Consider the following 15,056-nt stretch of genomic DNA (forward strand, 5'->3'; position numbering starts at 1 on the left):
ATACAAGCAAACAAAAAAGCAATTGCGTGCTCCCTCTGAAGTGTACTGGTATTGCTGGGACAATGCTCATCACGGCCGGATGCCTTTCTTCACCAGAGCGGCCAGCACAGTCAATTGTGCATCTGCTGACTGTTCCAGCACATCACTCTCTTTGGGGGGTTGCACACGTTCAGAGGGGAAAGAAACTGCGTTCAATGTCTCCCTTGCACGTCAGAGAAACCAGCAGCTGCAGAGCTGTGTACGCCAAGTGCAGGACGTGGCTTCTCCTGCACTACAGTGAACATCAGCTTCTTCAACCAAGTCATTACTTTGGTCCTTGGAGAAGTTATTCACACGTATATCCAAATCCTTGGCCCACAGGTATGGCTGCTGACATAGCCAAGGACAGCTCGACACCTCTGATAGCAGGGCTAGATGTGACCTCATAGGATCCGCTGATCCTTTGCATCACCCAAAATGAGTATCAGAATGTGCTGGAAAGAGCATAACTTAGTGAACAAAACTATGCAATTCTGAATCCTTGTCAGAGTTTCACCACTCATTTGCTGTACTTCTCTCTGGTACATGATACAATCTCTGCCTTCATATTCAAGTATCACCTCTGTTATCTTCTAGCCTGCCTGTACAATTTAGGGGATGGGATGTGTGAAGCAGTGAAGCACCAGATCATATTAAGCACTGGCACTTCCTCAGAAACACTGGCCAACAAGGGACTGGGAAAGACTCGTGATCTTTTTAATCCCACTTCTGTGGCAATTAGGAGCATTAAAGCAAAATAACAGTGTATCAGGGGCTTTGAATTTTGTTTTTTTTTAATCTTACCTTAATTTCACAGGAATACTATTTTAGAGGTAGCTGGTTAACATTGCTCTCTTAAGCAGCTTGGGTATCTGCCAGAACCTGGTTACAGCAACTTCATGTAGATACGGATATACTCATCTATTTCTTCCCTCTTGTGCCACTCCACACAGAAACCTGTCTTGAACATGAGCTAGAAATTAATCATCCATGGAGAAATCACAGAGTAGCAAAGCATGGTAGACCTACTCGAGGGCTTCTGATACTCACTCAGCCTAGAGCATATCTGGGACTGCAGATAAACTCCTCAGCTTGGGTTCTCAATGCCAGTACAGAAGCTGGTGACTCCAGCCTCTCCTGAAGACCATAACAGGGAAGGCAGAGAGGCTAATAGTTAACAGACCTCTTGCTGTTACACCTAACACATGGAATATAGCCTCATTTATCCAGAACTATCACATACCTGACTGTTTGCTTGCTCAAGGCTGATCAACCAGTTAGGAAGACATATGCACCACTAGATGCATTATTTTTATTTTACCTTCACCATGGTGAAGAAGATGCAGTTATCTGTATTGGAGGTGACCACAAAGAAAAATTAAGAAAAAAATAGCAAACTCCATAACGTCATACTGTAGGAACAAAGCCTCAGGCCCAATATGGATCAGTTTCACACTGAGCTAGGAGTCTGAGAAACAGTCCCTTTAAAAAAATGTATTTAAAAAAGGTGGTGAGGAGGCTGTGTACAGCAGTGGAGAGACCCTTGCATCTAGACAAATTCAGTTGTCCTACTTTAAAACTGCAGGCTAGCTCCTGATTTAACCTGGCGTTTCATATGTCACTACAAAACTCTGGAAATGTTGGCTTTGCAGATATGCCAAACATAAGAACTGTTTTCAGTGAACTCAGTATTTTTCCACATCTACTATTGTAACTGCTGGCAGGCTGGGAGTAGCAAATCCTCACTTATCTCCCCTCCTCTCTCAGAGAATCTCTCTGTTTAAGCACCAGCTAACTCAGATCATCATGCACGATCCCCGTTGGAAAATGGACAAAGAGCGGGGTGGGAGAGTCACTGGGGCTGTAAGCAACAAACCACAGAAGGAGATGGACTGTCGTGCAGAAGGGAAGTAGCAGGGGGAAAGAGGCGACTAATGAACAGAAGGGGGTGCGTAAAATCCTACTTGGATTGCCTCTCTGGGGAACAGCTGTTTCCTTGTAAACATCTTGCTAGCTGTCCAAACAAGAAGTTCAGACACAGAACAATAAAGGAGAGCACCCGGGTAGAAGCATGCAAGGCATGGGCTCATTCACTACCCTGCCAATTGCTCCAAGTGGCAGAATTCAAAAGCCAGGCAAACCTTAGCCATACATTTAACCCTGCATGTGTTGGTGTTACAGCCAGTGGCCTGCAGAAACACATCCTTCTCTAGCTGTGGTAAGGTCCTTCCTAGTCCTCCTTTTCCCCCCACTGTTTCTAACACACCAGCGGAGCACATTACTTGACAAAGGAAAAGAGGAAATATCCTCATCGGAGCAAGGAGAAACAGTTGCAGAGCCAAGAAATTAAAAACCTGAACGTGGCAGCCCTGAAGGCCTAGCAGAGTTCTACCACTGTCCTGGCATCAGCACCTTAGAAGTAGAGGGAGTTGCACCAGAAAAAGTAAAAAGACTCTTTTTATTAGTCCTGAGCACAAAACAGCCTACACTGGCAGCATTTCTATGCCAGTACAACTGTGTCCACACAGGACTCTTGCCAGCACTGCAAGGTAGCTGCGGCAGGGGAAGGAATACTAGCATAGCCGTGCCAGTAAACATTCCTACGGCAGGCTGGCCACAGAAGGCAACTACCTGCACTGCACAACAGCAGGCAGAAACTGTGGACCACCTTTGTCCAATCCTTGGTGCTTCTGGGGATCAAACATACACATGCCCGGTCACAAGCCTATCCAATAAACCCTGTCTCCAAAATGCCACACAACTGTAAACAAAGGAGTGCAATCAGATCGCATGTACATCTCCAGGAAAGAGGGGGTCACTTTGCAAGGAAGGCAATGCACAGAACAGTAGGACACCGTAACTGACAATAAGGGAACCCTATGTCCTGAGCCTGTAGTCTAGTTATACACACCTCCACGTCTGCCTCTGACTGAGCTATCCTGACTTTTACACATTCTATTCAATGCAACTACACTTATCCTGGGAAATGAAACGCCTCCTACTTCTACTCAAAACAACCTGTAGAAGCAGGAGGAAGGGAAGCACAATGACACTCTTGTAGTCAGAAACAACAACAAGCAATTCCACATTTTAAAATAGTCCACAAATTCACAGGAAAGACCTGATGCAGTCAAATTTATTTTACCTTTTTATTTCTTTAGGGCCATTTTGTTGTAGTCGTGCACAAACAGCCAGGAAAAAAGACACACTAGCAAGGGCTGCTCAAGAATAAACATTCGGTCTTTACAAGAAGGGAAGAGTGCAAGTTCTGCTGGTCAAAATCCCTCTGAGTCTAAAGAAAGGCAGCTGGCTTGTTGCATCAAAGTCCAAACCAATCAGGGACTCCACCTCGTCTGGGGTCACCTTTCTGCCTCTGCTTCTCTCTCTCCAGATATTTATCCTTGAAGTCATCAAAAGAGCGAGTTTCTGAGTCTTGTTCTTTCTCTGGAAATAGGTTGGGAAACTGAAAGGTTTGTCCTTGGCCCTAAAGAGAAAACAAATGGTCAGAGAAACATTCCAGCCTTTCTGCAGGAGCTATGATGCAAACACAATGAAAAGACCACCCTGAACTTTCAGCTACTGCTGGTACCTCTTACCTCCCAAGATCTCCTTCCACCCCTCTCCCCAAGATACATATATATCCCTCCCCTCAAAAAAAGCTAACTTTCAGCCTCTCCTCTTCCATGTGCTAATTAAGACAGTGACATCTTTTTTTTACAGATGAATGGTCGGGAGATGGACACCTCTTCAAAGACCTTGAACCAGCTCAGAGGTGTTGTATGAGTCATACAGTAAAAGCAAGATGAGCAAAATAAGTGATTTTGTTAAAATAACATCATCAGAGAAATACATGGTGGAGCAGGCATTCATTCTGTTAACACTCAGGATATGGGTAGTGGTTACAGCTGTTTAGATCTCAGCTAAGGATAAGACAGAACACTACTAGCAGCTGTTGCTATAGGGTGTAATGTGGGAATACAGAATTACAGATACCAGAGGTTTCTTATCAACAGGAATAAAGACTATAGTGTAAAACAATTACAGGGGGAACAATCTGTCCAATACATCACTGATGAGATTAAAGTGATTACATCTGCATCGGTCACTCTGCCTAACAGACAAGTCATTTTAGTGAAACATCATCATCAGATCTATGTCTCCCACTTGGAAAATAAACATTTGCTTAGTCTCTGGTTTTTATCTAACAGCAGGAAACCATTATTCTGTGGAAATGTTCTATCCCATTAACATTATCTACTTACTTTTTAGTCATGTTTGCACTAAGCACAACTTCATTAAACTCAACAGTATCAGTCCTTCCATTCTGTATGGGACTTTGCATTCTAAAACTCACAACTGATAGCTCATAACCCTAAAATTACTCTCCAAAATACTTACAAACCTCACAAAATATGCCAACTTATTTGGCAGAATATCAGATACAGAAATCTCAACATAAGTATTTCACTGCTTCAGATTAAAACAGGTGGTTTTTTCAGATTAGCCATTCTTTATATTTGTGCAATAAAAATAATTAAACAAGAAGCCCAGTTATGAAATGGTTCCACAAAGGACATGAAAGGAGCCTTCCGCAACACCGCTACCTATGCTACATTTTGGGATCAGAAGTGTGACATAATTAAATAAAAAAAAAACCATCACCGTGCCCCGACTCAGTTGAATGTGTGCTATGTTTCATATGCTCAACCTGGTAATTTACAGGTGTGAAAGAATTTAAACCTCAAGCATACACTTTAGAAAGAAAAAAACATGACTTATCCCCGTTGAGCTTATCCAGACTAGAATCTAGGAAATATCAACTCATACCCAGCAATGCTCCGGTTGTTTTTGTAGTGCATACTTCTTGGGGGTTTCCTAAGAGCCTGACCATACTACAAAAACAACAAGGGAGCTGCTGTGTACATTGCTCTTTCCTCAATTCTAGCCTGGATAAGATCAACTGGAACAAATCAAGGTTTTTCTTTCCACGGTGTACATTCTGGGGTTTCAACTCTTTTGTACCTTTATATTACCAACAGGTATGCTTATAATAGCCATCCTATGACAAAGCATAGTTCCATTTCAAGGCACAGAAACTGGCCTTATCAACGTCTTTAAGCAATTCCAAAGCTGTAGCCTACTGAAACTCTTCCTGTAGTATGATCAGCAGCAAGCACCCTTGAGGCCAAGCATTGCCCAAGATTTTAGCACAATGAAGCATTTGGAAAAGAATTTGTTTATATTACAAAAAATTACTGTGTTTTAACTACACTGTGGATGGATCACTCAGCCTTGTGGTACCTACTGAACAGATGGGGTCAATTCTAAGGATTCGTCTGCCCTGGAGAAGAAGCCATTTTAGTTAAACAAGTCAGAAAACAAGTCAGGCTAACATGGTAGGCATACCACCTACACTGAAAATTTGAGAACTATTTATATTGCTAACAGTGTAGTAATGGACTGTTCTTGTTATGCAGCACTTCCATTTTGGTGTGCTTCCAGCACCAATGCACTTCCCTTATTGGAGAAGGAAGGAAAGCTGTCCCTAAAGCATACTAACAACATCCATGTAATTCACTAAGCATTGCAAAACAGTTATTATTTTAAAAAGAAGGGGAAAAAAAAAAAAAAAAAAACCAGAAAAAGATACACACAGAGGCTGTAGCAAAACCAGACAAACCTTTCAGCTGTTTATCAAAGTGCTCACAGTTCCCATTTCAAGGCTGGTGAAAGTCAAATATTGAGCTGAAAATGTCAATTTTTATCTGGAGTCTTTTAATAAATCAAAATCAGCACAGACAAGTTGGATCTTTCCAGCTCTTGTTTTGTGAAGAAATTCTGATTTTGGCTGGCAGCCAGACACGATTCGAAACAGCCAAGACATTACACCCTGAGAACTGAAGGTTGATAAATCTTAAGTAACAATACTATTCAGTAATACTGCACTGTAAGACTCTGAAGTGATGAAAGTTGTATGAAAAATAGCTGTTGTGCATGCTCAGTAGCTAGTTTTCAGAAGAAGCCTGTATCTTGGGTATTTCAAAATTTCAAAAATACCAAAAGGCATCAACTTACATAAAGGATTGTGAGTCTGTCCACACATCTTTACATTCAGTGCATCTTCCACACAATGCCAGAGGCTATTGAGGTCCAAACTCATATGCCACCTTTTAAAAAAAATGCCTACCAAAGGAATGGAGTGATCATCACTCCTTTACGCAGTGTTGCTTTTTCTTACACTTGCTCTTTGTAAAAGTTTTCCCTTCTGTACAGCAACCATTTGACAACCACATGGTAAACTCATCCTCAGAATGAAATCCTAACCAAAATAAAGCAAACAACTAAATTTCTACCAAGTTCACCAGGGTTTTCTCTGGTTTGCAAACTGCTAGAACATGAAATGCTAGCATATTCAACAAAAAAAGCAAAATTCTGGCTTATTCCTAAACCTTGTATTCGTTCACTGTTTTACCCTTTGCAAGTCATTTAACCAAGGTAATCCTTTTAATTACTGAATTATTGACATTCACATAAGCTGAAATGGGCTCTAAAAAGGCTAGGGCTTGCTACTCCTTTAGAACTTCTGCCAGCATAATCACCTTAGTTAGAAGCACAGAGAAAGGGGGAGAAAACAAGAACACCTTCCTACTTGGCATAGCTATGCTAAAAGAAAATCCTGTAAAAAAGATAAACATTTGCAAAAAAAAAAAAAAATCATTTTGCTCAGATAATCTGGTCTGTCTTGGAACTGGATGCTGCACTGCCAGCAAAAGAACTTTTCCACCAATGTGACGTGATACACTGACACTCTGGAGTTTGTCAGAATAAGCTCTACCACCACATGCTCTTTTATCTACGTGACTCCACATAATGTTAAAAAAAAAGAAGAAAAAAAAACCAAGCAAAGCAAGTTAGAGAGGCCATATTAAAACATCAAAAAAAAAAAATAAAGTAACACGATGATTTTACACATTGCTATTCTCAATTTTGGGTCTTCCCAGAGACCTCCCTTTTCCCCACAAATTCTAAGGTTATGTACAAGTAAGATGTGTGGTCCAGTGTTTAGATTACAGAAATGGGAGCCATTAAACTTCTACTCCTGCGTAACTCTAATCCTCGCTTCACCATTACCCAAATGTAAAATTGATTTATATACAAGGTCTTACGAGGATTCATTTGTTAAATGCTAACATACTTCAAGATTAAAAGTGACCTATGCATCAAACATGTTTTTTCCCCTTAGATTTCAAGACTTTTTCGTTTGAAAGGCTGAAAACACACCTTGTTCTCTGAATCTACAGAAGGAGTTATCACATCGAGTGGTACAAATTGCCTCCATTCATTTTAATGAGAGGTTAAGTGACCGTAATTAGGCCTATGAAGTCAAGTGTTAGCCTTTCCACTGCTGAGCCTCATGTCAGAAAACTGCTGGAAGGATTATCCGGCACAAACTCATTTATACTTCTCTGACCTTTGCGTCCGTTGAAAAGTTTAGGAATGGAAGGTCAGCACAGATATCATTATGTAGGAATGACGCAGCAAACACTCATCATGTAAACAACTGTGAGATCTTCTGATTATTTAGATAATTGAAGCACTTACTACTGTCCTTCAGAATTAGGAGAAAAGTGATGTTTACAGTATCGTTAACTAAAAAAATGTTGGACTCCCAACAGCACGGGATTCAGTCCAGCAGTAGCAGCAAATGCAGCTAAGTTTAATAATCCAGTGCATTTGAACAATTCTCCTACTACTGCACTGGTAGCATCCGATGTTATAACGTATGGCAAAATAGCACAGAAAGCAATTTCAAAAAAAAATCTACACAGGAATGACACTCTGTACCCAGCATCCAAGTTTCCTCTACATGTCAAAAGAAACCTGCCGTCACATCTGATGTGCAAACGGGTTAATTACTATGAATGTACTGGACACTCTAAACAGGGTTTGAGGAGAAAGCATTTGCAAAAATATTCCCACCAGTACCATCATTCATGCAGCTAAATAGGTGTTAGTCCTAATGTTGACAAGGTCAGACTCCTTTTTACAGCCATCTCCATTAGATTTCTCAAAACAGGTTTAATTAAAAATAGGTCTGGATTCCAGAGGCTTGTCTACAGTTGTGCTCCCACGGGTACTAACACCTGTTGAGCTAAACCAGTGAGAACACTGAAGGAGAAGGAGGGGATGATGTTGTTTTTTTTAATTTCCCTGATGTTGATATAACTGTAAAGTTTCCCACTGGCTTTCTTACTTTTTTTTAAATAACATTAGGAAAATTATAACGGTATTGGAGTTAGGAGAAAGGCTGCTGTATTACATTCATTTCATCTACTCCACAAAGATATATAGCTTTGTTTTTAATTAAAAAAATAAAACAGTTAAAAAGTACCCTCTGATACCCAGAGCTATAAGTCTCTAACGTAAACCTTTCTCACCATATTCTAAAAGGGGAAAAAAGGCAGGCAGGCTCTGGAATGGCAAGATATTGTTGATCCACAGCCTTCTATGATTCGAGGTATTTTTTTAGTGTGAAAATATTATGCTTGGACAGATCATGTATTTGTCCAGTTACAGCCTGAGAATAAAGTAAACAGCTCTGAATCTCCAAGAAATAGTATTTGGAAAAGAAAGGACAACAATTCTTACATGGGGAACAGCTGAGGAACTAATCTGACACCTATGGGTATGTTGACTATGACTTCATACACCTTCCACCTTTGAGACACTTGCAGTAAGTTAATGGATACGTATGTTGCACTGGGACACATAAGGTGATGTTTTATGAAGCAGAGAGCACAACTGGTCATGAGAATATACTCAATTTCATTCAGGTAAACCACACCATAGCCGCTACCAAGTGTTGCTGGAAAGAGCAATACTTCCACCTAGTGGGCAATAGAAAGATCAACCCAAGACCTTCCAAAAACACATCCTTATTTTTCCAATCATAAGCAGTTTTAACTTGAAACTGGATTAATGAGAGAAAACACAGCTGGTAAAAATGGTGGGAAAGCCCAGCTACTCTGACTCACGGCAGATGCAGACTAATTCTCATGAAAATAAGGATTTTACAGTGGTTACCAAAGACTTTCCTAAATTAGGCAGATATTAACAATGGAGTACGTGGGGCCTGAATCACACCATGAATGAGAATGAAGGCAAAACCTTCAGTTTCAGAAATGACACTGCATTTCTGGCCTCACCCACTGTTTAAAGCTGGTGCGAACACAGAACTGGGAGCTCATTGTCTGAGACACCAGAGCTAGTGATGAAAAGCAAAGAACAAAAGGAAAAAGAAAGGAAAAAAAAAAACAGATAAACCTAAATGTTAAGGGAATTAACAGACACCAACAACAACAGAAAAAAAAAAAAAAGAGAGCAAAGAGACTAGGAATGAGGTAAGGAGAAAATGCACAAATCAACCTTCACTGATGAGAGTTTGGTAAATGGTCAGGATTCCCTCAGTTGGGATGAAGTGTACAACACCAAAAGGTGGTCCCCAACCCCGTTCATGGGTCAGACGGAAAACACGGCATTCTTTAAAAACATACAATTATACTATAGTACAGGGCAAAACAGTACGGGACACTCGCAGTCTCGCATACCAACAGTAGTCCTCAGCCACAGTACCACAGGGCTCTGTGCACACTAATTTGCCCAGCAGACAAAATTAGAGGCTGGAGGAATGACCAGAGTTACCACTGTCCAACTGCCTACAGTACCAAAACATTTTGGGTGATGCTCCTCTCCACCATGGAGCTGCCCTTAAAGTAATGGCAACTATTCTAGGTTCAGAGGTTTGATGCAAAATAAATGCACAAAGGCACTGCCTTAAATGAGTGGCTTGCTCCACAGAACAGGAGCATTTTGCTTCCCACTCCTTCCCCCTGACTATCTGTGGGTTGCAAGCTACCTCCTTCTCAACTCAGCAGAAAAAAGACTGCATTAAATACAGTGAAATAAAATCTGAGAGCTGACCACAGTTCGCCTAAGATCTGAGCCTGCTTCAGTCTTGGGAAACGAGTCTCTAAAAGCAAAGAAGTCACTAGCAAGAGGCCGTGACAATGGAAAGTACTTGCAATTACCTCCTAAGGAACAACACTCGGAGAAAGCAACTTCTAAGATACAAGACCACTCCTGGCATTCAGTTCCTCAGCTGTGTTCTTAATGGATTGTTCATACCTGATCTCTCACAGACAAAAACCTAGCACAGAAAATCCAGGAGGGAAAATTTGCCCACCAAAGCAGAGACTCTTCCTTGAAAAAGGAATGTGGTTTTTAGCAAACCTAACGCAAAATCCTCATGGAGATGAGGTTGCCATTAACTTCAGCACAGTAAATCAAGCTCAGTCCTCATCTAAATACAACTCTGTTATTTTCTATTAACGTTGTACTTTATACTGTTCTTTTAGGGGTAAGGGCTGTCTAGAAAAACATGCCCTCCTCGCTTTTCTTTCGACTCCCCTTCCCAGAAGGAACTTAGAAAAAAACTTCTAACTTCAATTTAAACTTTGAAAAATTAAAAAAAACCCCACATTTCCCATTGTCTGCACCTTTTTAGTCTGACTCCAAATCTATATGAAGTCTTACGCAGTCTTTAAGATCACACTGTTCCCCTGACACTGATCCCTTGTCCCAGGATGGAGTAACACCGAGGTTGTGTTGCCAACAGCCATTTTAAGCTTACGGTTTTACAACCATAAATAGCATTCCTTTAATGTAACTTTGGTATGTGAAGGAGTCTTCTGTCACTGGTTGCATTTCTTTTTTACATAGAGACAGGTAAGCCCAAGAGAAGTCTAAACTATAATATGCTCCTGTTATGAAAGAAACTCATAAGAACATGAAGCTCCTTTTCCACTGGGCAACCAACATATGTTTCAGAACCTGGTTTAGCCACAAAGCACGCTTGTTAGACATGACTAAAAACTCTCCAAGGAATATGCCTTAGTCTTCTCTGAAATCCAAAAAGCTTTAATAAGAAGTTCCCTACTCTTACAATATATTCTTTCACTTACTGGACATTTCAGCAATCAACCACACAAGTCGTGAACCTTCCAGCACACAGAGTACAGGGTCAGCATGAAACTCATTGGCAAAGCAGCAGCAGATGACATCAGACCATAACTTACACACAGACCTCAAACAAATACAGGACTTGAAAAGTAACCTTTTTTTTAATTTGATTTTTAGACTAAGTAATTTAAATATCTTTATACATTCTGGAACGCATTAAAGAAAATGTTATTATTAGCGGATTGGCAGAAAAATTCGCCAACCAGACAATTCACTGAACATTACTTCTAGCTCAGCTGGTTAACAATCCCTTCCTCTTTCCCCACAAGCATCCATGTTCACTCACCAGCTGTACATAGGCGACCTTGTAATCTGGCTTCTTCACTCTCTGGTTCTTGTGATTCCTCTTGTTGTTTGCACCTGCAGAGATGAAGAGAACCCCATGTTTTACTTCCCAAGACTTCCAAGTTCTCCAAGCTGAAGTGGGGACTTTACTACATCTGATTTATTAAGAGGAATACTCTTTCTTCAGTATCAACATAATATCAGAATTACTAGACTGCACTGAAATTGGTAGACACTGCTCTCCTCGTTTCCAAGTTGGGAACCGAGGCATCACCAGACTCAGGCTGCTGACAGCCATCGTGCTTTCACATCACACACAAAGTTTGCAAAGAAGCAAGAAGGTAAGTCTCCTGAGTAGGGGGCCAGATGTGACAAACCTCCCAAAATTAACAGCTTCAGGAAGACAAGGAAGAAATGACCACTAAACAGCTTCAAACTTGTCAATTTTTATTACCCAGCTAATGAGCTGGACCTACTACCAAGAAATTACACTCCACATCCAAAAAAAAAAAAAAACAACAAAGCACCTGAACCTTCTGCAGGTATGCTGGTCACAACTCAGTGGGAAGTTCAGTTTATTCCTTGCATATTAGGCAGACATTAACGTTCTCAATTATTACACATTCTAACCTCCTTTTCTCTTTTATCTCTGAATACATACATTCTACCATCACTTCCATCAGCAGCTGGGGGATGAAATGGTTACAAAGAGAAGCATTAATGTTTTTCAGTGCTGTTTGGAACTGCATCTGTTTGGTATTTTAAGACTTTATTTAATTCTATTTTTCACATAAGCATATTACAGATAATCTTTCTATTTTATTTTTCTTCTTTTAAATGTTCCAAGTTTTACAACCTTATGTTGAAGCTTTTTCTTTCATTCTCGATTTTTCACTATTACAGCTCTTCCTTCCTATCCCTTTTTAAAAATCATCCCCATCATTATAAACACATCAATCAATTATTTTGCTAGAGTCACTGCACAAAAAAAGAAAAACCTAGCCACCAAACTAACTTGTTGGTTAGCAAAGATGTGCTAACCAACAAGTCGCTCTCCATTTGTTTAATGCACTACTTGGTGACCAAAAAGGTATGTAGCACAAAAATTATATTCCTCACTTTGCACTGCATCCAAACTTCAGTCAGAGGAGCTCTAGGGAAGGAAGCATTCATATGTAAACATGACCTTTATATTCATTTAGCTTATATAAGTTAGAGATAGGTCTCTCTGCTCCAAGTCAGAGTTCAGTATAAGTTAAACTAAGAATGTTTTCTCTTTTTTTCTTGGGTTGTTTTTATGTTGGGTTTTTCATCGGATATTTTCTGTAGGGGTGGCACAGGGAAGAAACACCCTGAGTAGAAGCATACATGTCTATAGCAGAAATGTGGTAATGACAGCTGATGAAAAATTGAAAGTTTGTTCAGATGTTTTTCTGATATTACCTACTGGTCTAATAGAGCAATTTTTTTGCTCTACAACTTTACCTGGCATGCACACAGAGAAGGTGTTATGGTCTAACAAAAGGCAAACTCAACTAACTTTTTTTTTAAAGGCTACGGCTGAAATTAAGTTTAACTCATCATTTTATTAAAACACATGAAGCTGTTCCTTCTGAAGTGAGACACGCACTGGTCTTCAAGGAGAAATGGTACCAACTACAAAAGAATATAGCAAAAGCTAGGTAACTGTCAAGGCCTTTTAAATTCAGATTTTTATTTTTAAAACTAAACTTACATAATAATCTAGTCAAAGCATTCAAATATGTAGTACTGCATATTCATTTTAAAGGACAAACAAACAACTAAGCTGACAGACATCACCAGCTAAGCACCTTTGTTGAAATCTAATGGATTTTTTTTTATAGGAAAAGTCTATTCTGGCTGCGCAGGGATGCTGTATTCATCCATTTGGATGAATCAACTGCACTTACCATACTGTATCCTGGTCCTCACAGCAGCCACTGGCACATTGTATATTTTTTCAAGGTAATTCTTGATATCCACTTTTGTCATTCTAGGCAATACAAAAACATTTTGGGGCAAGAAGAAGGAAAAGTATAAAAATTTAAATAAAATAAAACAGTCAGAGTATTTACAGATTGTTTGATACTCGGGATAAATACATCTTCTCCCTTTAACCAAGGTAGCCTTACCAGACAAAAGTATAAACTCAACATAGATCACACACTGCTACAGCAATTAACTATCCATAAACTGTAACTATGACAAATATTTTTATTCTCTGTAGCCTCAACAGTCAAAACCTCAGATATAGTCTGTATTGAGAGTTTTGTAGACTTTCTCACTGCTTGAGTTAAGAATCCTTTCTAATCCTCTGAACAGCATTTTCTAATCTTTTCAGGACCTGCCACAGGTTTGTGGGCTTTAGTGCCTGCAGCCAGCTCGGTCAGGATGAGAGTCCTGACAAATACCTGGACATCACCTCATTTTCTCTGGATCATTTTCATAAGCACTTTCTTCTTCCCAAGTCTGCCACTGGGAAGGCTGAGCCTCACTAATACCCAGGAAGAGGTACCAAGCAGTACCCTCTCAGCCCTCTAAAAGGTCTCCCTGGTGCAGAAGCCCCTTCCCCCAGCCCAAAGGGCGCTATGTGGCACTTTGTCTTCCCGCCCCTCATCTAACCCGTCAAGCTGCAGCCCACAAGGAGGCGACAAGAGGCAGCGTGCTGGGACGGGTGGCACTGGGAGGTGGTGGTGCTGGGAAGGCGGGGCAAGGCAGGGAAGCGGCGGTGGCCCCTCTGCACCCCCCGAGCAGCGCTAGGCCCTTTCCGCGGCAGGCCTGCACCCGCGACGGCTCCCGCTGCGGGGCGGGGGCCACGCCACGCATGCCGTGCCCCGTCCCCCGCCGGGCCCGCACTCACTCCATGGAGACGCGGAACTGGACGGTGTCCTCGGGCTGCGGCACGCCCGGCCGCACCGCCAGCATGAAGAAGTTAGGCCGGAAGATCCGCAGCTGCGGGCTGCCCAGCTGGAACAGGGGGTACCTGCAGGGAGACAACGCCACTGACTGACTGACCGACCGACCAGCATCCCCCCACCGCCACTCCGACCCGAACCCGCCTCCCGCCGCGGCCCGGCCCGCTCACACGGCCTTCCTGGCGCCCGTCGCCATGGCCGAAGCCCGGCCCGGAAGCGACGCAAAGCGGGAGCGGCTCCCGGCGGGGCGGTGGCAGCGGCAGCTGCCGCCCCCTGCTGGCGCGGAGGAGCGGTGCAGGGCAGGGCGGGGGCTGTGTGAAGGGGCTGTGGAGGAGGCCGGGGGCGTTTGACACCCTCCCGCAACCCTGGCAGCCCCCTCCTCACAGCTACCGCCCCCCGACAACTACGGTCCGCCCCGCGGCTCGCCCACCCTTAGGCCTGCTGGAGGGGAGACACAGCCTTGGGGCACGGGGGAGTTCCCCAGAGGAGTCCCAAGGCCAAGGGGCTGAGGGGGGAAGCTCCTGCAAAATGGCGCCTCTGGGAATTTGCAGCCTTGGCTGCGTTTCACGCAGTCTTTTCCTCATGGTTACAGTAGGGAGGGGATTCTCCTTTACTCTGCTTTGGTGAGGCCCCAGCAGGGGTTCTGCGTCCAGCTCAAGGGTCTCCAGCACAAGATAGACATGAACCTGTTAGAGTGGGCCCAGAGCAGGGCCCGAAAACGGTGGGAGGTCTGGGACA

General features: G+C 42.3%; 1 protein-coding gene across 1 annotated transcript; it reads right to left on the reverse strand.

The window, feature by feature from the left end:
* Positions 1 to 3,143: 3,143 nt before the first annotated feature.
* MRPL23 (mitochondrial ribosomal protein L23) lies at positions 3,144 to 14,555 on the reverse strand. The gene is made up of 5 exons (XM_086748883.1): positions 14,489 to 14,555; positions 14,264 to 14,386; positions 13,314 to 13,396; positions 11,384 to 11,457; positions 3,144 to 3,502 (listed from the first exon to the last, which is right to left on the reverse strand). Exons 1-5 carry the CDS (start codon positions 14,512 to 14,514, stop codon positions 3,338 to 3,340), a joined length of 471 nt encoding a protein of 156 aa, XP_086605009.1. The 5' UTR covers positions 14,515 to 14,555; the 3' UTR covers positions 3,144 to 3,337.
* Between the last annotated feature and the right edge of the window lie 501 nt (positions 14,556 to 15,056).

This window comes from Chlamydotis macqueenii, chromosome 5 (genome assembly GCF_036417535.1).
Source record: "Chlamydotis macqueenii isolate bChlMac1 chromosome 5, bChlMac1.mat, whole genome shotgun sequence".
NCBI classification, from domain to species: domain Eukaryota; kingdom Metazoa; phylum Chordata; class Aves; order Otidiformes; family Otididae; genus Chlamydotis; species Chlamydotis macqueenii.